A 26,642-nucleotide genomic window follows, 5' to 3' on the forward strand; every position below is an offset into this window, starting at 1 on the left:
ACGCACAGGAAAGGGCTTTATTTGAACAACAACCAGTTTACTTCTATCTTTTCTTCTTCTTTTTAATATAAATACGATTTTGTATTTTATAAAAATTTGAAAACGTATTTTATTTATTTTTTTTTTGTATTATTTGTATTATTGTTCTTATTGTTAGGTTTTGAAGGGTTTAGTATAAGAACAGAACAAAAAGAGAAATATGAAATACGATAGGATTTATTGACTCACTCTTACAGCCCGCGTGGGGCTCGATTACATTACATTTTTTTTTTGTCTCTCGTTCCAAAAGAGTTCAATAAGAGGAAAGAGGGTTAACAGTCCAGGGGAGGTAATTCCGATTATTCCACATCCCCCTTTCAAGTCCCAAATTCATAGTGAAAGTTTCTCTGGTGATTGAACTTTTCTACCACTCTTTGTATATTTTACTTTGGGACTTTCGGAGTTAAAGGATTGGATATCCTCGTGTACAGTTGATTGCACATCTGTCTGGTTAGTTTGTTCCGTTAAATTATTGTAGCTGCACTCAGGAATGTCTCTGGATGCATTTGGGAAGGCAGACAATTCTGTCGGTGCAGCTATTTGAGGAAAATCGATGTGCTCATTTCTTTTTCGACGATGGTTTCTGTTTCTACGAAACAATCCTGAGTCCGTTTCAACCAGGACTGATCTTGGAGTAACAGTATCTACCACTTTGGCTGGGCTCATTTTGGGTGTTTTCACCCAAACTGCCTGTCCTTGGGTAACAGGGGTTTGTTCTCTAGTTCTATGACGTTTATCAAAATACAACTTTTGTTTCATTTTGACCCGAGCGTCTGCTTCTTTGAATTTTTCGACACTTTGTTGATAATCTTCATTTTGGTGAGGAAGTGCTGGAATTCGAGTCCTGAGTTTCCTATTCATCAACAATTCTGCGGGACTTTGGCCATGCTGTAGTGGAGTAGTACGGTAATTAAGTAAAGCAATGTAAGGATCCTTTGACTTTTTAAAAAGATTTTTGACTATCTGAACAGCACGTTCTGCTTCGCCATTGCCTTGAGGATGGTGTGGGCTGCTGGTAAGGTGAATAAAACCATAGATTTTTGCAAACTCCAGGAAATCTTTAGATATAAATTGAGGGCCATTGTCACTTATCACCATTTCAGGTATACCATACTTAGCAAATATTTATTTGCAGTGGTTTACGATACAACTTGCATTGGTATTTTCAAGATGTGATATTTCTATCCATCTTGAATAATAGTCTATAACTATGAGGTATTTGTGGCCATTCAATTTAAATAAATCCATCGCAACTTTTTGCCAAGGGTAGTCTGGCAACTTGGTTGGTTGTAGGGGTTCTGGTGGATATCTTTTTTCTCTTTCACAAATACTACATTTTTCTATTTTCTCCCTTATTTACTTTGAAAGTCCTGGCCACCAAACGTTACTCCGTGCCAATGCTCTACATTTCACTATACCTTGGTGTCCCTCATGAAGACGATCCAAGATGGCTTTTTGAAGATCTGCAGGGATGATTAGTCGGTTCTGATACAGTAAAAGTCCTTGGCAGACTGTAAGGTCCTGCCTTATAAACCAGTAGGGCCTTAGCTGAGGGTCTTGTGTAGCGGTTTCAGGCCAATGGTCCATTTTATAATAGTTCATGACTTGACTGCAGATTTTGTCAGAGTGTTGTTTCACCCTCATTTCTTCCAATCTCCTGTCGGTAACAGAGATGTTTTGTATAATTGAATGGATGAACATGTCTGTCTATGTCTCCTGCTCAAATTCATGTTTGGTTGGTAGGCTGTTTGGAGCTCTAGATAGAGTGTCTGCTGTAATGAAATTTTTCCCAGCGGTATGCATAATTTCATCGGTGAATCTCATTAAGTTAATACGGAAACGCTGTATTCTTGGGGTTATTTCATCAAGCCGTTTTGTTTTTAATAATGCCAATAATGGCTTGTGATCCATTTCAATTATGAACTTATGCAGCCCAATCAAAAAGTCGGCAAATTTTTGCGCAACACCAAGTGACTGCAAGGGCTTCTTTCTCAACCTGAGCATATCTCTGTTCCGTTTCAGTAAGTGCTCTCAATGCGTAAAATACAGGTCTCCAGTCATTCCCTTGTTTCTGGAGCAGTACTCCTCCCAAGCCATAGGAAGATGCATCAGCTGAAATTTTTGTTGGCTTATCAGCACTATAATGGAGCAGTACCGGTGCAGAACTCAGATTTTTCTTTAGTGTTTTAAATGCAGTTTCCTGAGGCTCATCCCAAATCCATGCATTGTCTTTCCTCAGGAGATCTCTGAGTGGTTTTGTGGTCTCTGCTAAATTTTCAGCAAATTTACCAACATGATTTACAATCCCTAGCAGTTATCGCAGTTCAGACACGTTTTGTGGTCTAGTCATGTTCATGATTGCGTTAATCTTCTCTGGGTCTATTTGGATACCTTCTTCGGAAATGAGTTGCCCAATAAATTTAATTTTGCTAACAGAGAATACACATTTATCATTTTATTCCTCCTCCATTCTCGGCCCTGTCGGTGGGGCATTAGAATAAGCCGACTGCCCTCCTACAGAGGATAAAAGTCCCTCAATGGGGGTCCTGGATATGACCTTAAACTATATCCAGTGGTGAGGCCCCAGCTTGTGGGCTTTGAGGAGTGTGGAGCCACCCTTTAATTACCATTGCTCCCAGGTCCACTCTGACCCGGAGTGGTAGTACCTGTTAGGGTCCCAACTATGGGTTAAATAGAAACAGATGTGAAAACAACAAATATATTCTATTAAAAAATTTTTTTTTCAAAATCTTTGGATTCGGCATTAAATAACCCGAAAAGGGTTGATATGCCGTAAAACAAAAACAACCAACCAACCAACCAGCCTCCATTCTCTCTAGCACTATTTTTAAACGCTGGTCATGTTCCTGTTGGCTTCTCCCATTGACAAGAACATCATCTATGTCCCAGATACAAAATGTGTGTCATTTTACGGTGAAAAATTTCAGGGCCTGAACTTATTCCAAATGGTAGGCGCTTATAGCAATATCTTCCAAATGGCGTAATAAAAGTGGTAAGCTTCTGAGAATCTTCATGCAACATAATTTGATGGAATCCGCTGTTGCAATCCAGTTTACTAAATATCTTGGCTCCATCAAGTTGAGCTAATAACTGGTCTGAAGAAGGTAGTGGGAAATGTTCACGCTTCACACTTTCATTAAGTTTAGTGAAGTCAACACAAAGCCTGATTTTACCATCCTTCTTTGGAACTGCTACAATAGGAGCACACCAATCAATAGGCATTTCGATTGGGCGGATGATATCTTCACTTTCTAATCTTTTAAGCTCATCCTGGACTTTTTGTTTCATAGGAAGTGCTAGTCGTCTGGGAGTTGTAATTGAAAAAGGTTGAGCATTCTTATCCAAATGTATTTTATAAACATGCTTCAGTTTTTCTAGTCCTGTAAATACTTTTGAAAATTTTTTTTTGTATTGGTGATCTCTGCCTTCTATAGAGTTGATTTTGCTCAACAAGTTTAAAGCTTTAATTGCTGGTCCACCCAACAATGGTTCCATCAAGTCCTTAATGATGTACAACTCGTGCAGTGAATTTTTTTCTCTATACCAAAGTGTAGCATCTACTTTTCCAATCACCTTTATCTTGTTCTGACCTGGTCCATATAGTCTTTTATCCGTCTGCTTTATTATAGGAGAATTTTTCCTAAAGAACCGGTCTGGCACTACAGTAACATCAGCGCCTGTGTCCAACCTGAAGTTGACTAATCTGCTGCTCTTTCCGGTGGTGACCTTTGTATTGGCTCGCCAGTCAATTTTTCCTTCCTCTTCACCGTTTTTAATGTTTCCCAATGAGATCGACCCTAGGAAGTCATTTTCTTCTTTTGCAACTCCCCTTACCGATTTTGTTCTACATTCCGATGCATAATGTCCTAGATTTTTTTACATTTATTGCACGTTGCATGCATCGCTGGGCAGTCATCTCTGCCGTGTGAGGTAAAATATCCACATCGTATGCACTCTTGTTTAGTCATTTTATTATTGTACTGAAAATTCTTTTTTCTAAATACACGGTTTATTTGTGTATTTGGTTCTGCTGAGGATATAGCTTGTGACTGTTGCTTTGAGGTTTCATGTGCTCTACCCATTTGCAGGCATTTATCTAGAGTTAAGGTTTTATCGGCTAAAAATTTTTCCCTTAAAATGTCACCCTTCACCCCAACAACACCTTGATCCCTAATTAATCTATTTGTTAATTGTCCAAAATTGCAACTTTTTGCAAGCTGGCGTAGAACCGCTATATAGGTTTCTATATTTTCTTCCGGTTTCTGCTTTCGAAGGTGAAATTTGTATTACTCGTACGCTTCATGTGTTTCTCCAACAAAGAAGTCCTCAATTTTTTGCAAGACTTTTTGAAGATTATTTCGATCCTCCTCTGAATTAAAATGTAACGCTTCAAAAATATCGAAACATTCTTCACCGATTATAGAAAGAAAAACAGAAGTCTGATATATTGAATCAACCTCGTTTGACAATCGACTGGCCACAGAATAATTCAAAAAATTTTGTTTAAATTTCCTCCAATTGTTTGCAACATTTCCTAACACAGACATTTTTGCTGGGGGCGGTATATTGGCGTTGAAATTTCTTTGAGCCATAATTTTATTTATTTATTTATTTTTTTTATTATTTTTTTTTTTTGTAAAAATAAAACAAACTTACTATTTTTCTGACGAAACTCTTATTTTTTTTTTTTAGTAACTTACTTCGGTTGTCCGGGTTTGTTTGCTGTTTTGATGTCTTTATTTTTTTTCTTTTATATATGAAATTCTTTTTTTTTCCCGATCTCACTTCTGACTCCATGTAAGGTTTTGAAGGGTTTAGTATAAGAACAGAACAAAAAGAGAAATATGAAATCCGACAGGATTTATTGACTCACTCTTACAGCCCGTGTGGGGGCTCGGTTACATTACATTTTTTTTGTCTCTCGTTCCAAAAGAGTTCAATAAGAGGAAAGAGGGTTAACAGTCCAAGGGAGGTAATTCCGATTATTCCACACTTATCTTGGTTGTTTTTTTCCACAACGTTTCGGCCGATGTAACCTCCGACCGTCTTCAGGTGCATTCACATTGGATGTTATTGGTGAATGGTGAAAAATAGCGCCAAGTCTATTTCTTTTTTAAGACGAGAACAATAGTTCAAATAATACAAAAAACAATTATCAAGCTTTATTTAAAAAATATACAAACATCATATAAAAAAATAATAATAAATAAATACAAAAAAAGGAATGGATCCGAGTTTATCAAAAAAAAAAAAGTAAAAAAGAAAAAAGAATAAAAAGAGCAGGGGAGGGTTACTGCCTTATTTAGTACATGGTATATATGCTCAGAGATTACAGTTAGGATATCTGTAGTAAAACGGGCTTGCCTAAACCCATACTGTTGAGCGGACAGAAGTTAGGCAGCTGTGAGGTGGTACACTAGAGCTTGATTAATTATGGACTCAAATATTTTGGTGAAGAGAGGAAAAAGGCTAATGGGGCGATAGTTTAATGGGTCAGTTCTTTAGCCAGAATTCTCGTAAACTAGTACCACAGAAGTAGTTTTCCAGCAGTCTCCTGGTAAGATTCATTAAGGCATTTGTTGAAAAGTTTGGAAAGTACTGGAGCAACCTCAGCAGAGCATGTTTTTAATAGTACAGCTGGGATAAAATCAGGTTCACATGCTTTTGAGATGTCTAGGTTTTTTATGATATCATACACTTGAGAAGGGGTGATTTTCAGATCATCTAGTGTGGCTTCTGTTCACAGAGGAAAATCTTTGCTGGGTTCAAAGTTGAGTTGGAGGCAAACTGATGGGCAAGCAGGTTAGCCTTCTCGGTTGCCATGCAAACAAGTTCATTGTTGGATAGTGGGGGAATTGTTGATTGCCCATTATTTACTACACTGTTATAGATTTTCCAGAAATCACAACTTCCTAATTTTTGTGCTTCAATGCATTTTCTTGTGGTTTCAGTATATTCTCTCTTGGCTGTTGCTATTTCCTTCTTACAATTACTTCTAGCTTCTTTAAACACTTGATCGTCGTTTGTTAACAAATAATAATAGTTATAAATTGGTACAAACCTTTGATTTTGTGCAACATATAGGACCCAATCACAGACAAAAAATAAAAGAGAAAGGAAAAAAGAAACAATGGCTGCTGCACTTAATTATCGTGAAGAACCGAGATTTCTCATTATCCCAGATGCAAATGAAATGCTGCCAACCTGAATAAAAAGCCTAATTTTCAGAGATGGCTGCAAGTTTTAAGTCATGAGCTTGAACAGCAGTGTGATGACTTTAAGCACAAAAATTGTTAGGTGAAAGTACAGAATAGTTAACAATTTATTATTTAACCACAGGAAAGAGTAAGCTAAATGAATGGAGAAAGAAAGAGAGTAGCTAACACTATTTAGTAAGATTTTAGATTCATTTGCATCACTGACAAACAGGATATTCATCCTACTCTGCATACATGAACTTTTCCCCTTCTCCCTACGAATGAGGCATTTATTTAATATGATGTGAACCTTCTAACCTCTTGTTTTTGTCAATATTTTTGTACTAAAATATTTGTAGCAGCAGCAGTAACACTTTGCAGTTTGCTATGTGAAAAAAAAGGGGGGTATTTCAGTTTACTACACTTTCTCCCATAAAATAATTCTCCTCTTTCCCACCCCTACTATTCTAAAGAAAGGCCTGTCTGATTGGTCAAGGCGATTCTCCTTAACCAATCAGCAGACACCCTATTTGTCAGGCTGAATGCAAAAGCCCCTTACTTTCTCTCTTTTTCTGAATGCGAAATCATCAAGTCAACAAGTAAGAAACCTTTACTCCTTAATTTGAATACAACTATCTTACTTTGAACATTCTGAGGGCCGTCTGTTTCTTGGACGTAAAAGAACTGCATAGTCAGATTTCTAAAGTCGCAAACATAATCAGTTTTGCAAGGACTTTTCTTTATTATTAATTTAATAGTTCGATACATATATTATCCTTATTTCAGCTTTGTGTTGTCTTCTGTACTTCTTTCGTTCAGTATTTAACAACTTCGGCAAATGAGAATTGAAATACTCCCTTGCCAAAACATTTTAGCTTGTTTTAATTTTTGGTTTATAAGCTTAGTGCTGATTAGTCCAAGCATTCAACTTCCCTTCTGACTCGACCAATCAGAGGCCATCTTTCAGGCGAGCTGAACACATGACAGAGTTTTTAAAAAGGTTAAACGCATGGCAACTCTCCCTTTTCTTTTCCAGATTTTGGTATTGATAAAACATTTCACTGGGTTTGAACAAATCCTGAATCTTCTTTCTTGCAACACGACAGCATACACCTGGGCCTCTGACTCTGGGTTCAACTTTGTCAAGGAGAATCTATCATGGCTACCGCCGGACTCTAACTTAAACACACGTACATGAAATCTTTCTCTTTCGACAGGACTGCTTAACCCAACGGTCTCCATCCATACACACGTACTCATGCTACTATTCTGCATTCTTACTAATGAAGACCTCTACTTATATATAAAAGGCACTGTGTGTGTGTGTGTGTGTGTGTGTTTGTGTGTGTGTATGTTTGTGTGTGTGTGTGTGTGTGTGTTTGTGCTTGTGTGTGTGTGTGTATCTTTGTGTGTGTGTGTGTGTGTTTGTGCGTGTGTGTGTTTGTTTGTGCTTGTGTGTGTGTGTATCTTTGTGTGTGTGTGTGTGTGTGTTTGTGTGTGTGTATGTTTGTGTTTGTTTGTGTGTGTGTGTGTGTTTGTGCTTGTGTTTGTTTGTATCTTTGTGTGTGTGTGTGTGTGTGTTTGTGTGTGTGTTTGTGTGTGTGTGCTTGTGTGTGTGTATGTTTGTGTGTGTGTGTGTGTGTTTGTGCTTGTGTGTGTGTATCTTTGTGTGTATGTGTGTGTGTGTTTGTGTGTGTGTGTTTGTTTGTGCTTGTGTGTGTGTATGTTTGTGTGTGTGTGTGTGTGTTTGTGCTTGTGTGTGTGTATCTTTGTGTGTGTGTGTGTGTTTGTGCTTGTGTGTGTGTATCTTTGTGTGTGTGTGTGTGTGTGTGTGTGTGTGTGTGTGTGTGTGTGTGTGTGTGTGTGTGTGAGTTCGTTCCCTATGGACTTCAAAAACGACTGGGCCGATTGTCTTTGAAAATTTCACACGCATATATCTTATGCGCCTTAGATAGGTCTTGTGTCGGAATACCTCTGATAAGTATCAAAAATCGATAATTGAAGAAATCCCATTAAAGAAGGAAGAGTCCAATTTTAACCAAAGTTGACACACTAATACAGCCTAAAATCATAAGTACATTTGAGAAGGTTTTATCACCACACAAGTAGAATGGCCTGGTGTATAAAAATCAACATTAAGGCGCTTTCAAATGTTTCTGTTTAGAGCACAATTGAGCTATTGTACTTGACATTTGCATTTTGAATTTTGATAAAAAAAATAATTTCATAACAGTGAATTTTGATAAAAAATAATTTCATAACAGTGAATTTTGATAAAAAAATAATTTCATAACAGTGAATTTTGATAAAAAAATAATTTCATAACAGTGAATTTTGATAAAAAAATAATTTCATAACAGTAGTTTCTCTAAAGTGCAATGTAGACTGCAATGAATTGGGAACTAAGTCACTGTGTGGAGACATGTTAAGCTTCCTCCCAGTGCATCGCAATGGGTTCCTGACTAGAACGGACAATTCATTGATTTGATTGATTAATAGGCGATTTCAATGACAATAAAAGTATTGGAAGTGTAGGACGTTCGTTTATCCTCATTCAATCCCGAGCAACGGTGGTTCACCCTGTGAGTAATCATTAAAATTGTTTTTAAATATTAGAATGAAAGTTTGTCTTACTATTCTATAAACGTATCAATCATTTCACATCTAAGGATAAACTTGCTCCAAAAATAATAGTTTGCAAACATATCACTGTCACAAGCAGGATGAATAAAAGTGGAGAAAAATAAAATAAAAATTGGTGCAAGTACACTATAATAGCGAAATTCGAAAGTTTTAATTTTGAATTTCACGGCAAACTAATGGTCTCTACTTAATTGTCATGTTACAATAATGAACATATCCAAAAATTATGAAAAACGATAGGATAAAAAAAAAATTATTAAAGAGAACATTTTTGACGAAAACTAGCAAAAATACAATGTTTGGCTTAAAAACACTGGAGAGTTTAAAGGGGAGATCATTAGCGTGTAACTCTTGCCAATTTTTTAATAAATTGTGCGTTAACAAATCATAAATATGAACCACTTGCCTAGTTTTTAGCATAACTGAGTTATTTCCCTTGTTATGATGTCACATGTTCCCAAAGAAATATGGCGAGGGTTTTTTACAATAAAGATTGAAAAGTTGTATTTTTAAATGCAGTAATATTTAAATATTTCTGACATGCCAATTAAGTAGATATCATTGTTTTTAGTTAAAATTGACACAAAAAGTTAGCAGACACCATTGTTGTTTTTTAAATCGATTTTTTTGCTTTCTGAATTTTGCTATTATAGTTAAGTTGCACCGTGGGTTTTTAATAAATTAATCAAATTGAAAATTATTCTCAGATTCTCTTTCTTTTTACTTGTATGTGTGTGGGTGTGTGTGGGTGTGTGTGGGGGGTAGTCACCGTTTATGAAGGCCTGGAGGCCTCTCGAGGATAAGGGTTAAGTTTTTAATATGACTCATTTACTTTTTACCATTATTGTCAGATATCGCTTTCGGCAGGTTATCCAGATGGCATTCAGAATCTTATTGGGCATAATCACGTTGACACATCGATTCTCGTTTGATCATCATAGTTAAGCAATGTTGAGTCAGTATCAGATGGGTGACTATTTAGGAATACCAGGTGCTGGTATCGTTATTTTCATTGCAGGTACTCGACTGAACTCCAATCGATGGTTCCCCTTAGTCAAACTTTCACAAAAACACTCGACTATGACTTCCCCTACTCTTTGTTTGTGCCTAAATTTAAACAGATTCCATGAACAAAGATTCTTTCCCAGAACTGCCCGGCTGCGGAACACTGTTCCGTTGTCTTACTTCCCGGTTGAATACAACATGATAGCCTTCAAATCCAATGTAAACAAGTTCTTGTTCGGCCATTCACATAAATAATCAAATTCTACGCAATTTACAATTACTTTACTACCACCTTACACTTATTAACACTTATCCTTGAGTGGGCTTCGGGCCTTGATAAGTGGTGACACCCAAGTAAAACAAGTGAAGCATGCATGGTCCCCCGTGAGTGCAATTCAATTCGTTTCATTATTTTTTCTTGTAGCGAGTTAGGGTATTTATATCCTGGTCCGCAACATAACCTATCATACTTTCATAAATCAGAGTCTCTTTCTACAGGCCGGCTTGCCACTTCGCGTTTCTCTATTGCATTCCCCTTTCCTTCCACGTGTGTAGCCGTCAACGGCCGAATGAACATGTGTACACTCAAGACTTTCATTTCTCAACAGAAAATAAACGACATGTTTGTTTCATTCCAGCATTTGAGTTCTTTGTTTCCTTCATTCAATTCGTTTCATTATTTTTGCTTGTAGCGAGTTAGGGTATTTATATCCTGGTCCGCAACATAACCTATCATACTTTCATAAATCAGAGTCCATTTTCTGTAGGCTGTTTTTGAACCCAGTCAACGACGGGTACTTTTGCTAGTATATATATATATATATATATATATATATATATATATATATATGAAATACTGACTTATTTATATAATATAAATTCTAGTGTAAAATGTACTATATTCAATTTATATTGTATATTGGCAAGACTGCTTCTTTTGTTTATGTCAACTAACTAGTTTAAGCTTTAGGATGTTTTATGATGATAGTGTTGGATATGTTGTTGTAAGTTGAATGGTATTACTGTTGTTATTTATTGATATAGTTTTTTCTAATGTGATGTAATTGAGTATTTATTGGTGATTTGGCAATGTATCTAACATTTCTTTATTGTTTCTATTCCATAGATGGGTGTGGAGGTAATTTAGCTCATTAAAGTTTAACCATAGATTATAGTTGCTTTCTTAACACATAAATTAACAATAAGAAATACTGATTTATTTATAAAGTTAAAAACTAAAAAAAATGAATGTATTTATGCAATTTAAAAAGTAAAAATAAAACGATGAATGTATGCAGGTTGTAAATGAAATAAATAATTTTCTCTGTGTGTTCTTATTGTAGAGATTCGTTTGAGATACTTGACCAAGATGAAAATGAGGTCTCGGGTGAAATCTTATTTTAAATACGAATCTGATTGGTTAAACGTTTAGAGCGCACATTGTTGCGAAAACCGGCGAAAATTGTGAGAAAATATTTTTTTTAGAACACATCTACCGCCAATTTGCCCCCAAATTTCTTTTTAATTTCTTCCTTTTTTGACCCCCAAAATGAAGATGCATATAGTGACATGTGCTGCACCGGTGAATATTGCCCTAGTAAAATACTGTAAGCATTTCTTTTTGTCATTTTTTTTTTTTTTAAATGAAATCATTTCTTATGTTGAATCCCTTTTCAATGTGTGTGTCTTTTCGTTGCTAAAACTGAAAGTGTACCTCCTTCTTCGCATTAAAAACTGTTTCATCTTTTATAGTCTAATTTCCCGAAACTTTATCTCTGATTGTATAAATAGTTGAGTTAATATAAGTCAATATACATGTATCTATATAAATATACTTACTATCATATACTATCATCGTGTTAATCTCTCTCTCCACTAATAAAATTGTGACCACTTCTCGCATGTGCCAGTTTTTCGCTCTTATCTTTTTTATTTCCTATTATTGAAATTAAAAAAATGCGACAGTGTAAGATAAAATAAACCCTATTAAAAAATTACGAGATTAAATCTACCGGAATGCATTTCCGTTTTTATTTTTTATTTTTTGCTATGAAACAAGTCAGCTATTTTAATCATTTCAGTATTTATGTAGAATACAGACCATGCTAGTTTTTTTTTTTTTTTTTTTTTTTTTTAAATAGGATTCTTAAGTTAAATTTAATTGTTACGGCATCTTTTGTTTATTGAATTATTAGGTGAAATACAGAATAATTATGGTATTAGTGCACTTATTGATCCGTGCTGAAATAATAACGTTATTTAAAAAAAGCCGTTCTTAACATGGGGAGGGGAGGGTTTTTTGTAACTATTCTATACTTTAACCTTACAATTGAATAATAAAAAAAACATATAAAACTTTAGTTAAACTTGTAAATATGTTTTAAAATATAGCGAGGATCAGTAAGTGCACTAGCACCATAATTATAAAACGCCCTTCTCTCCACATGTTAAGAATGGATTTCTAAATAACGTCATTTTTGCACGGTCCATATACTGCATCATCAGCACCATATATATATATATATATTTTTTTTTTAAATAGTTGAACAAAAGAATGAATTTAAAAAGAATTTGGAAACCTTTAAACTGTCGAATTCAGAAAAGAAAGTCATTTAAAAGGCTTTAAAATTTTTAGCAAACCTCTTCATGTATAAAGTTAATTTGTAGAAGTTTTTTACACCTAATATTTTTATAAGTAGCGATCAGAAACAGATTTAGTTATAAGTTTATAAATTTAGTTGGATTACTAATTTAATGACCAAATAGTACAGTCATCATTTTGCAATCCTATTTAAAGCAAAAGACTAATATCCCTGCCTTTGTCTTCTTATAGTAAGTAATAAAAAAAAAAAAAACGAAATTGATCACGATTTTCAGTTTTTTAATGTTTATTTCGCCTTTCTTTGCTATTAAATACCATCTACTGTATGTATTTAAATGCATACAGTACAGAACTCCGCCGGGATACGGTGGCCCTAGGTTTTTTCAGGTTATGATGTGGAATAACGATGTTTTTCCGGCCCCTGGGTACAATATTTGCCCCGCCTTACGGTGTTATTTATAATGTTATTTGATTATATACATGTGCATTCACTGCATTATATACTGTATTGTATTTTATTACTAATTTTTGGTACTCCTGCACTTACTGATCTGTGCTGAAATACCGTTATTTAAAAAGCCATTCTTAACATGGGGAGGGTGTTTTGTACCTATTCTGTACTTTAACCTTACAATTGAATAAAAAAACAAAACTTTAATTAAACTTGGAAACACGATTTAAAAAATCGCGCGGATCAGTAAGTGCATTAGCACCCTAATTTTTAATGCTGTATCCCGGGGTTCTATTGCACTTATGTTACCGTGCTGGAATAATAACGTTATTTTGAAAGCTATTCTTAACATGGAGTGGAAGGTGTTTTTATAAACTTGAAAAACTGAAACAAATAGCACGCAAGCGGCAAGCGCCACTTCACTCACCTATATATTTTTTGAAAAACATTTTAAAGAAAGGTTAATTTTATTTGGTCCATAAGATTTTTGTTTCATGTACAATACATAACACAACTTTTTATATCTTGATAACTACTTATTTCTGCAAATTTTCAATGCGATTTCCATATTCAGCATAGTTGAAAACCTATAAAAGTCGTCATTTGAAAGAAAATTGTGGAGGTGGGGTGGACCTAATCTAAAAAAAATACCATAATATAATTTCACGTGGATATATAATACAGAACTTGAAGTTTAAATATTTTCTTAAAAAATAAAACAAAAATAAATGACTTTATAAAATATATTGGTACTTTTACAGTATTTGAACCAAACTATTTTTTTTTTAATTAAATTTAGTTCGGTTCAAATTCTGTAGAAGCAGTAATATAACTTATTTTCATTAAGTTTACGTCGTTCCTGCTTGACCTTTGTACGTTTTCGGCATCCTAAGTATTATATTTAAATTAAAGAGATATAAATTAATAAAAATATTCGTAAAGATTTAATTTACTGTCGATTTTTAATTAAAAAAAATCTCATTAAGAGAGAGAAGAAATCTAAAATTCGGGAAGAAATTCGAAATTTAAACCGTAAAAAAAAAAAAAAAAATAAATAAATAAATAATCTTTATAAATATTTTATTTTGCAAATTAACTATCTGATTTAAAAACACGTCAAGTCTAAAAAAGAATGACGTCTTGAAAAGAATTTTAGACTCTAAAAACGTACACAAAACGATAAAATCACTTACGTCTAAAATGTTTAAATATAAATGAATTATTCCCATAAATTCTCTTTATTTTAATTCATACTGTTTACTTTTTAATTGGTTTTTATTTTAAAATTTTCATGGGCGGCGGATCTGTGCGAGAGTGTCCCCCCCCCCAAACATGTGTTTTACACCTTTTATTTAATTTCGACAATTATCATAAATTACATACCCTAGTATCATAATAGCAGAAAAGATTTTTTTTGGGGAAAAAAAGACTTAAGAAGGGGGTTCACTATGTTGTTATAACTTTTTCGTTTTTACTTCACTGACTTTCCATTTCTTTACCAATGTGTCACGTAATTAGAACCCCCTTAACTCATTAATTTTTTTTTTCTAAATTATTTCTCCTAATATGCTTAAGTTTGTAATCTATGATAATCGTTGAAAAAAAAAAAAAAAAAAAAAAAAAAAACTTAAATAAAAAAAAAAGGTAAAAAAAAACACGCATTTTTAGGGGGTGAGCACTCTGGTACACTACACTGGTACAACGATTTGACCTTTGAGAACTCTACTAAACTCCTCTGCCAATTTTGGGTCTAAACACTTGAAATTTTAGATATAGGTTCCTTGGACATGGATCTAACTTAATAACTTTATTTGAGCCCAAAACAAATGTTATAAGGGGTCATAATAGAGGTCATAGTTAAAAAAAATTTTGACCGCCGCGCGCATAGGTTTTAATTAAGGCTAGACAATCGAAAGGAGAGGATGACTTTCGAAAATATCGGCGAAAAATGTGACCCCCCCCCCCACCTGTAGAAAAGTGCCCAGTTAAAAGTGAAGATATTAATGTTTTTAACCAATTTTTTTATATTTGTCGTCTGAAAGGTCAAGCTTAAAATCTGCGCTGCGGTCTCTACCAAATTACTCAATTTCTGGTCTAAACATTTGAAATTTTACATAAAGGTTTGGGTCGAAAATTTGAGCTACCAATATATAAAGATACGCGTGTATGTTTGCATGTCTGCCTAAAACTTTCAACAGAGGCGACGGATTTTCACAAGATCAGTATCGTTTTTAAGCTTGACCTTTCAGACGACAAATATAAAAAAATTGATTAAAAACATTAATATCTTCACTTTTAACTGGGCACTTTTCTACAGGTGGGGGGGGTCACATTTTTCGCCGATATTTTCGAAAGTCATCCTCTCCTTTCGATTGTCTAGCCTTAATTAGAACCTATGTCACTTCCGGTTTGGCGGTGATCGTAACAGCAAAGACGTCAGATTTTTCTCCCATTCTTTTCCTCCTTTGCAGTACGGGTTCAAGCCTGCTTTCCTACTACCACTTTTTTTTTTTTTCCTCAACATACACCTCCAAACACCCGGGCAACGCCGGGCACCCATGCTAGTTTTAAATATAATATAATTAAATGATGTTTTAAGCACTTCTGCATATTCGAGCGAGCTCCATTGTTAGGAAGCGATAACTCCAATTTCTTCTTGGTCAAATAAATAACAAACAAGATTTTTTTTTCTGAACAGAAAAATATTTGAAAACCAAAATATCTATTGTATAAAAATGTATCAAAATATAATTGTAAAGACAATTATTGAAAAATTTGCTCAAGAAAATAAAATTTTGATAAAATAATTTTGTAATTAAAGCAACATTTGATTTTTATAAAGTTTTTTTCTTTTTCTCAAACAAATAATTTTAATGAAACATTTTTTTTTTAATTAAAGCAACATTGAAGGGTCAACAGCAAATTAATAATTTAAATGAAACCGAAAAGCACCACCTGGTGACAGTGCAGTGAAACACATGAAAAAAAACATGGCGCTTGCCTGAATACTGCAGAAGTTTTATTTTACATTTATATTAAAACTAGTAGTTCAGCCCAGCTTTGCTCGATCCCTATCTACTGTTCATAACTTTATGTGCATATATATATATATATATATATATATATATATATATATATATATATATATATATATATATATATTAAAAAGTTTGACTCGTGTCCAGGTAACCTACATTTAAAATTCAAGTATTTAGACTCAAAATTGGCTGAATAGTTTGTTAGAGACCGCAAAGGCCAAATCTTTTGAACTTTAACCCGTTAGTAGCCAAATTTTCAGCCAAAACCCAATTTAAAAGATTGCCCTATGTCTGAATACACTTTATGTAAAATTTACAATGTTTAGACCAAAAATTGGCTGAGATATCAAATTTTTTAAACTTTGACCCCAATTTTGACCCCTTAACATTTGTTTTGGGCTCAAATCAAGTTACAAAGTTTGATCTATGTCCAATGAACCTACATCTAAAATTTTAAAGTATTTAGACCCCAAATTGGCAGAGTTTGGTAGAGTTTTCAAAGATCAAATCATTGAACTTTGACCCCTTGCCAGCCAAATCTCTGGCCAAAAACGATTAAAAAGATTTTCCCAAATCTCAATACCCCTAATGTCAAATCACGAGTCTGTAGACTAAAAATTGACAGAGTAATTTAGTAGGGAAATGTACACACACAGACAATTTGACTTTTATAGATATATTAGCATTTGAGCCCAGCGTTGCCTGGGTGTTTGGAGGTGTGTGTTGAGCAAAAAAAAAAAAAAAGTGGTAATAGGAAGGCAGGCTTGAACCCGTACCGCGAAGGAGGAAAAGAACAGGAAAAAAACGTGACATCTTTGCTGTTATGACCACCGGTGACATAGGTTTAAACTAAGGCTAGATAACCAAAAAGAGGGGATGACTTTCGAAAATATCGGCGAAAAAAGTGACCTCTCCCTGTTGAAAAGTGCCCAGTTGAGGGTGAAGAAATTAATGTTTTTAGCCAATTTTTCGGTATTCGTCATCTAAAGGGTCGAGCTTCAAAACGATACTGATCTTGTGAAAATCCGTCGCCTGTTGAAAGTTTTAGGCAGACATGCAAACATACATACATACATTTATATATTGATAGCTCAAATTTTTGACCCAAACTGATTAAAAAGCTTGCCCTATCTCTGAATATCCTTTATGTAAAATTTCAAATGTTTAGACCAGAAATTGTCTGAGATCACAGGGGTCAAAATTTTTTTAACTATGACCCCATAACATTTGTTTTAGGCTCGAATCAAGTTATTAAGTTAGATCCATGTCCAAGGAACCTATATCTAAAATTTCAATTCTTTATACCCAAAATTGGCAGAGGAATTTGGTAGAGTTCTCAAAGGTCAAATCATTGAATTTTGACCTTTTAACAGCCAAATTTCTGGCCGAAAAAAGATTATAAAGATTTTCCCAAATCTCAGTACCCTGTATATCAAATTTGGAGTCTGTAGACTGAAAATTGACAGAGTTATTGCATAGGGAAATGTACACAGACAGACACTTTCACTTTTAAAGATATATACATAGATTGTTTTTAACTAGCAGTTTAGCCCAGCTTTGCTTGGGCCCTATGTACTGTTCATAACTTTGTGCATATGTGCGGTAATGCCTTTCTTTATAATAGACTTCCTTAAGTACGATAGAGAAAAGTCAGTAGACACTGCAGAGGTAAAAAGTTTTAAACTTTGACCCCTTAACATTATTTTGGGCTCAAATCAAATTAAAATGTTTGACCTATGTTCACGTAACCTACATCTAAAATTTCAAATGTTTAGACCCAAAATTGGCATAGGAGTTTGGTAGAGTTTGCGAAGGTCAACTATTTCAACCTTGACCTCTTGGCAGCAAAACTTTCAGTCAAAAAATTATTAAAAAGCTTGCTGCATGTCTGAATACCCTTCATGTAAAATTAAAAATGTTTAGACCCAAAATTGGCTTAATAGTTTGCTAGAGACTGCAAAGGTCAAATCTTTTGAACTTTGACCCCTTAGTAGCCAAATTTTTGGCCAAAAATCGATTAAAAAGCTTGCCCTATGTCTGAATACACTTTATGTATAAATTTCAAACTGAAAATTGATAGAGTAATTTGGTAGGAAAATGTACGCACACACAGACAATTTCACTTTTATAGATAGACTAGGTTAAATGTTGGATTTGGACCAAAAATATTACCATACACTGAAAAATGCTCAAGCCTGGAATTAGCGACCATCTCTAATAAAAATAATAATAAATAAAATTTAGCAATTTTTACACTATTGATGTCAACCAATGAGTTTTGAGTCATTCACTAAAACATCTGATGATTGCAGATTTCTCTGGACTGCAATGAATAGTTGGATTTCATAAATAAAACTACTCAATCATTGTCCATAATTTTTGGTGTATAATATTTTTTCGTATTAGGTGAATTTTGATTTACTATATTTCACGGGTGTCTTTTATGCATCATGTTTTTTAAAATGTCATTTCATCATAGACGCAAAATGCTGGAATAAAGTTGCCATCTTACAAACCAGTCAAAGAGTGATAACTTGAGTTCATAGTTTCTTAAGACAGCAATAAGAAGATTTTTTTTTTTAATCATTTCCTTGTCTAAAGAAATCAAGACATGAAAAACATTAGGCTTTACTGCATATTAACTTTTCCGATCCATTATAAGAAGTCGAAAGTGTGAATTAATTTGTTCATCCTGTTCAATTACGTTCCACACTTTGCTGGTTTCATTTCATTTTCTGAACATTTTTTTGAAAAAAAAAATTGAATTTTTTTCACACTATTCCAAAAATTTAGGACAAAAGTAAGATAGTTTTTAAATATTTGCAAACTGAGTCTTTTCAAATGTATGTTTAAAGAAACATTTTCAGAGAGATAATGAATTTTGAATTTAATGTGCATTTCTTGCATTTAATAACTAAAATATGAAAAATAAGACGCATATTAACTTGGCGGGTTTCAGATTGATTAACGGAACATAATTTGGTGGATGTTACCAAAGTAACACCATCGACTTCCTAGGATGTTCAAAACAAGAAATTTGTTGAGAAAATTAATATAGAGTAAAAGCAAATATTTTGATATGGAGTGAAAGCAAATATTTTGATATGGAGTGAAAGCAGATATTTTGATATGGAGTGAAAGCAGATATTTTATCATTTTTGTTGAAAACTTTCAAGCAAACCAGAAGGTAAAATATTGATTTCTTTAAAAAACAAAAAATGTTTGCTGCCGTTTAACTAGAAATTGATGAATTTGTGTTATCATCCTTGGACAAGTTTGTTTTGTCATTTTTATGTGTGTGATGGCAATTGCAATAATTACATTTTATTTTCTTTTCTTTTACTAAAACATGATGTAAGTAAAAACAAGTTGTTTGGTAGTCAGACCAAAATCTATTTCATTCTAAATTGCATAAGTGAAATACAAATTAAACTGATCTTTTTCTAGGGAATAAAATTAAAAAGAAAAAGTGTTAAATTTATTTATTTATTTTTTGATTACAATAATTAAAATGCAACAAGTTCAACTAATGGTAAATTCGATTGCAGAAATAAAGCAACACTTTTTATCACAACATGATGGAAATTTTTTATTTCCTCTCCTCCAATCATGATTAAACTTGTTCTAACACAGATTTATTAATTTAATGTTTTGTTTTATTCTTATATTTCATTTAAATATTGTTATAAAATCCATTTAATAGATTTGAAGTGCTTTTCCTTTCAGGCGGGTACAAATTCAATGTTTGACAGTATAGTCAGCAACTGGGAAAACAAAATATGCAACAAATAACGTTTACCAAATGCATTAAAGAATTTTTCTATGGACCTAGATAGTTTTAATGTGTGGAAAATGTTAGATTTATTATCTTTGAATTTATCTTTACTTTGATTCACTCAGATTCAAAGACGCCAAAGATGATGGTTGATTTTGTTTAAAGATGGCCACTAAATCCAGGATTAACTGATTGATTAGCAGTGAAACACTAACATCAGCCACCAGATTGGATTCTCAATATCTTAAATACATTGACAAAATCTTAAATTGAAATTTAAAAAAACAAGCTTAAAAACAATTTCAGAAATTTAAAACTATACAGATCAATCGGAAATTAAATTTTAATGCATCATTATTAATTTTCATTTTATTTATTTTTTTTTTGTGAACACTTTTTTATAGTTTTCTTTTGCCTGTGCATGAATTTGGATGAAATATTAAAAAAAACAAGCTTTATTGGAATACTTATTTCTGGAAATAATAAAACTATAGCACAATATCCTTTGTGTTCCTTGCCCGTACGTAACTTTGATAAATACACATCGAGCTATTTTTATCAATTTGCTATTAATCAAACGTTTCTTGAAATCTATATCAATAAAATGTGTGTGCATGTGAATATTTAACCAATAAACCCTTTAGCTACTCGTCACATAACACTGAAATTAACTGGAAATAGTAATCATACACCAAGGATTGTTTATAATGAGTAAAATCTTTGTTTGGACGGATGAATAATGCATATAGAAATGTCAAGTTGAAATGCGAAATGCTCATTTCAACTTGTCTATATATTTCTACTAGCGGGGGGTACCCGGCGTTGCCCGGGTGTTTGAAGGTGTGTGGGGTTTTGGGTAAATCCAAACATCCGAGTGTTTGTGCTGGGGAGGGGGGATAAAATAAAAAAAAAAGTTTTGGTAGGTAAGTATGAGGATCGAACCTGAATCCTTGAGGCGGAGTTGGAAATTAAAGTGTGAAAAAAAAAAAAGTGCGACGTTAACCATTGGGCCACCGCGAAATACTAACGGAAACATGTTTGAATTTATTTAACTATTTAGAATTGGCAGGTGCACGTTTTAATGACTTAATGAGGTCAACTTTGACTGCGGGACAGTATTTTATTTACTGCGGGAACGCTTTTTTATTTTTATTTTCCAAGATATTCGGGCGAAACCAGCTCCCCATAACAAGGGATTGTCCAAATTGAATAGCAATTGTCTGATATAAGGAAAATTTCCACATTGATCAAAGCTGATTGCTTTCGAACATTTCCGGCGATCGCGACCGGATAAAAATACTGTCAGAATTAGTGTTGCTTTTATTATATGAAAAAGCCTAATCCACATGTGACGAGCGAAAAATCTTGAATATTTATCTTTTCAAAGTTGAGCAAATTAGATAGACAGGTGATCTCCGTTAACTCGTAGATATTATGATTTACATGTGATATAAAAACTTTTAAGAAAGTTGTTAGCCGACCGACCGCTTCTCAGAAAAAAGCCTTTCTTGGACATACACAAAAAGCGAACATACACACACACATTTTCCCTTTTATATATATAGATTACTTTTGTGTATGCACAAATTCATTCATAACTTGAAGTGGATTAACTTTAAATCTTATCTGTCGATAACTTAAATGGTATGGAACGTGGCTGGAATACTAAATGTTTTGGTATTGATTTTTAGCTGATGAACCCAAGACATTTTATTTTTTTCAATCTTTTGAAATCAGTACTACATAAAATATGCACGAATTGAAATGTATTTAAGCATATTTTACGACTGGATGAGGCTTGGCATATCTCCCCACTGCTAGTCAAAAATAAAGCTAAACAAAAAAAAATGTAATCATGACTAGGGCAGTGACAACAGCATATTCGTTTGACTCTTGAGTATATATCTGTTAAGATCTTATATTTTTATATAGATTGATGTGGTTTTCTGTTGATTGACTGTGTCGGATATATACTTGAGTCAAAAGAATGAAAAGAATATTCTGTTGTTACAGCTCTAATCATGACTAGCTTATGTAATATTGACCACGATTTGTATTCCTTGTATGACATTGGATTCTGCTTTACAATAAATCGTTCATCTGTATAATTTACAGGGTATTCAGGATAAATTTGATAATTTTTCATATTGTTTCAAACATTTAAAATATTTAATTGCGAATATGTAAAACGGATATCTGTTCCTGTATGTTATTGGCTAGTGTGAGGTGAGTGGAAAACCCTGGAATATTAATGATTTGCATTATGATTCATGATGGATTAAAAAATTGGGAAATCTTGACTGCAGTATCAAAACCTTGAAGCATGTGAGCTGGAGAATTACTGTGAAATAGGGAAGCAGTGATTAGCAGGAATAGGATGACAGCAGGCATTCTGTCTCTGCACAATGCAATTTGTCAAAGTTTCCAAACAAGGTATGGCATTGATTGAGATTGTCGGACTGACTTCCTCATCTTGGTTGTAATCGTCACAATGTTTCGGCCGTTTTGCCCTCTGGTCTTCATCAGGTGTTTTGTATCGAACTGGGGAACCGTTTGTTAGGAGTCTCGAACCCAACCCTTTATTATTATTACGGGGTACCGTGTTCGGACTCCAGCTAGGCTCTGGGACATAGTTGCTGATTCTCTGTTTTGAATGTTACTAATACTGAATAGTGACATATGGCCGAGTGGTCTTAGACGTTGTATCAAAGTTTACAGTTACCCAAAGGTGCTGAGTTCAATCCTGAACGAAGGCAGTGAAAAGTAACGTTCAAAACAGAGAATCAGCAACTATGTCCCAGAGCCTAGCTGGAGTCCGAACATGGTACCCCCCGTAATAATAATAAAGGGTTGGGTTCGAGACTCCTAACAAACGGTTCCCCAGTTCGATACAAAACACCTGATGAAGGCCGGAGAGCAAAACGGCCAAAACGTTGACGATTACAACCAAGATGAGGAAGTCAGTCCGACAATCTCAATCAATGAAAACACCTCATCTCAAAAATACAATTACTAAGGTATGGCATGTTTCTGGTTTTTTGAGATGAGGATTGATAATTTGTATTATTTGGACTACTGTTCTCATCTTGAGTGTTATTTGCACAAAGTTGTCATGTTTGAAATGCCATGCAAATTTTGGAATTCGACAGGATATACTTGAAGAAGGTCAGAGGTTACATTGGAACATTGTGTGAATAACACTCAAGATGAGAACAATAATTGAAATAATCTGAAGATGTGGCAGAATCCAAACAAGGTGATGTAGACTTTGACAAACGATATGGACATTTGAGTAACGATCATGAAAAGAGTGCCAAATGATGATCTTTGTTATCCTTCGTAGAAGAGTTGCCAAGGTCCAAAAAAAAAAAAACCCTCAAAGATCAAACATCCAGTCAAACTGGAGATACTCTTATTCTTTTTGAGATGAGTTGCACAACATACAAACCAACATGTGGCAAGCGTATAGTCAGTACTGCGTGTCATAAAGCTCAAGCTTTCTAAAACTTTAATGGTCTTTGAGTGTATTTTCAGTGTCAGCAATGTTATACCGCACCTCATCGTTGAAGAGGGATTCTGGCTCAATTCAGGCGATTATATTAAGTTTCTGTCCATTGTTGTCAAGTGCTAGGTGGAGAAAGTGGCTGCAAGGAAAGCTGTATGCATGTTAACGGAATTCTGTTCAGTGTCTCACAACAAGGAAAATCCAAACGTAGTTGTATGAGAATTTCCACACTTTCACCAGTAGCAACATGTTTGACCCCAATTTACATGATCGTAACCCTATAGACTGTTATGTGTGGGATGCAGTTGAGACAATGACCAACCGTACGTGCCCCAACATCAAGGATGAGCTGATAGGACAAAACTGGTGATCAGGTATCTTTCGAAGGATGCCGTGAAGGCTGTATGATAGCTTCTTTAAACTGTATTTTGTAAAAGATCTTTTAACTTGAATTTTGAAAAAACATCAATTATTGGCAAAAAATAACTTTTTTTTCCTTTCTAAAAAGTGTCAAATTTATCCTGACCCCCTTCTACACAAGTGTCTACTTTGTATATACTCTCATCAATAACAGACGATTTCCAGACTTGGTATCTTAATTCTCCAATTTTATTTGTGGAAATATTTCCATTTGATTTTTCTCAAATAGAATCGTTTCCCAACTCTGAATTATTTTACAATCGTGACACTTTTCAATAATGACAAACAAACCAATAAAAGCAGCAGCATTTTTATATTTATTAATGATAAGATGCAGCAGAAATCCGTTATTTTTGGAGATTCTATCTGTCTGTCATAATTTTTGAGAATGTAATAAATGTTTGCTGAAATTTTCATTTTGAAATATAAATCTTTTCTTTTAGAAATGAAAAATATTGCATTAATAATAAATTTCCAACAAATAAAGCAGATACCATAAATCTAAATTAAAATCTTTAGATTGTCAGGTTTGGTTTCTGCCAACTTATGTAACTATTCTTTTAAATAAAGCTTAAAAGATTACCTTTACTAAATATCTTTAACATGACATCATGGATTTGATTTGCGTCATGTAATAAAACCTGAATTAAAACAAAGTATCATTTTTATAAAGAGAATAATTTAAAACATTTTTAGGGATTAATGGGATTTCATAAGCATTACAACATATTTATTCAGTATGAATTATCTTTTTTTTTTTTTTTTTTTTTTTTCTCCAAAAAAGGTGAGTGAAATAGTTGCTCTATAAATACTCCATAAAATTTTATTTTTAACGAGCATGGGTACCCGGTGTTGCCCAAATGTTGAGAGGTGGTAAGGTGGTATAGTAAGGATATTGAGCAATCAATTTCCAGCCTTTATTTTTTAATTTTTAAATCAAAATAGCGAGTATCCGTGTGAGTGCAAAAAAAAAAAAAAAAATTAGCCGTAGTAAGCAGGTGAGGCTCAAACCTGTAACACAAAATGAAAAAAAGCTAATGTATTAGTCGTCTCGCCCACAACGACTTTGACTTTCTTTGACTGATGGGCTTTCGAAATAACATCTTTTAAATGTACGTTGGGATCGCTAGGCATATGATGACTAGGCAAAAATGTAGATGCAAAAACTGACCCCTCCTTGCAAAAAACAGCCCAGTTGACCAACACAGAATTAATCATTTGGGCCAATTTTTAGATTTTTGTTATCCGAGAGATCAATCTTTCTAATGATGCCAATTTTGTCAGTGTTCGTTGCATGTGTCGAAAGTTTTTGGGAGGCATACCAACACACACACACACACACACACACACTAACACATTTTGCCTTTTCTATAATAGAAGACTAGCGAGGGTAGAGAGGTGGTTATAGTAAGCTATTGAGCAACCAAGCCCTACTTCAATTGAATGAGTACCCGTGTGAGTGCAAAACAAATAAACAAAAAAAATAACCAACCCCCTAAAACATGAAAATAGCAGCGAGTGGACACGATTGCTAACTCGAAAATGAAAGAACAGATAAAAACAGTAAAATGTAATCAGGCAGAAAAAAAGCACATTTGTTTTAAGCAAAATAACTGTTATTAAAAAAAAAGAAAAAAAGCACATCTGTTTTAAGCAAAATAACTGTTATTAAAAAAAAGAAAAAAAGCACATTTGTTTTAAGCAAAATAACTGTTATTAAAAAAAAGAAAAAAAGCACATTTGTTTTAAGCAAAATAACTTAAAAAAAAAAAGAAAAAAAGCACATTTGTTTTAAGCAAAATAACTGTTATTAAAAAAAAGGAAAAAAAGCACATTTGTTTTAAGCAAAATAACTGTTATTAAAAAAAAGAAAAAAAGCACATTACATAACCCAAATGTTTAAACTTTTATTGTTTTTAAAATCACAAACAACCTTGTTTTAAGAAAAGAATGTTACGAAAACTAAATGAAAATAAATCAGTTATAAAAAAAAATAAGCAAAATAACTTTTATAAAAATGATTAGATAAAAGAAAAAAAATCACATTACGTAAGCCATGTGGGCTTGAACGTAAAAACTAGAAGCTTAGGACCCAACCTCGTTAACCACTGCCCCACGACATTGTCGGTGAAATAACGTCGCTTTTGTTTTTATTTAAACCAATTCAAGAAAGAGTGCCTGTCCTACATGCATACTTGTTGAAGTTGTTTAAAAATGAATGATTTTCGACCAGGGTTGTGAAATCGGATGGTAAAAGTCCGACTCCTAGGATGTCGACTCCGACTCCTTTGATATCTCTGACTGCAACTCCTTGACCCCTATGTGGAAATCTATTCTGCAGATCCATATACGAACCTCCCACACCTATTCAGCATTTTATAATTACTTTTCGTGTATATTATTTTTGATGTTTAACATTCACTTGTATGATAAGTATACTCACATATACACTCTACCAGCTCTATTTATTTATTTAATGTTAACCCCTAACAAGGCATATCACGACTTGGACGAAAAAGGCTCCTATTTGGGACCATATCTAGGAAAGATTAACAAGATGTTGGTTTATGTAATATTTTAACTTCTGCATATCAGTACGATCAGGGAAACAGGTAGCATGAAGAGAATTACAAAGTCTAGCTGTTCAAGGGAAGAAACTATTAGAATAGAAAGTTTTCTAGTATCTCGGGACCTTTGAGATGGAACACATACATTAAATCTGTTGCCAAGATTGCTGGAAAAATGGTAGATATCTCACTACTGATGCAATTCTCTACCCATATAAGAGCCAGGTACATCCAAAGATGGAGTACTGTTGCCACATCTGGGCAGGAGCTGCTAGAAAAGACTTGTCTTGCCTTGACAGAATTCAAAATAGACTTCATAGCCTAGTGGGGATGCCCTTTTCTCTTCCCTGCAACCTCTTTCCTACAGAAGACACTGTGA

The 26,642-nt window shown here is 33.8% G+C and overlaps 1 protein-coding gene across 1 annotated transcript in view; it reads left to right on the plus strand.

The window, feature by feature from the left end:
• Window positions 1-11,311: 11,311 nt before the first annotated feature.
• LOC145284462 (diphosphomevalonate decarboxylase-like) overlaps window positions 11,312-26,642 on the plus strand; it is a 79,232-nt gene continuing 63,901 nt past the window's right edge. Inside the window, exon 1 of the mRNA XM_080133289.1 lies at window positions 11,312-11,512. Within this exon, the coding sequence (XP_079989415.1) occupies window positions 11,455-11,512 (58 nt within the window). The 5' untranslated portion in view covers window positions 11,312-11,454. The remainder of the gene's footprint in view (window positions 11,513-26,642) is intronic.

The sequence above is a fragment of the Euprymna scolopes genome, chromosome 9, assembly GCF_053919585.1.
Source record: "Euprymna scolopes isolate OS-2025 chromosome 9, ASM5391958v1, whole genome shotgun sequence".
Classification (NCBI taxonomy): Eukaryota; Metazoa; Mollusca; class Cephalopoda; order Sepiida; family Sepiolidae; genus Euprymna; species Euprymna scolopes.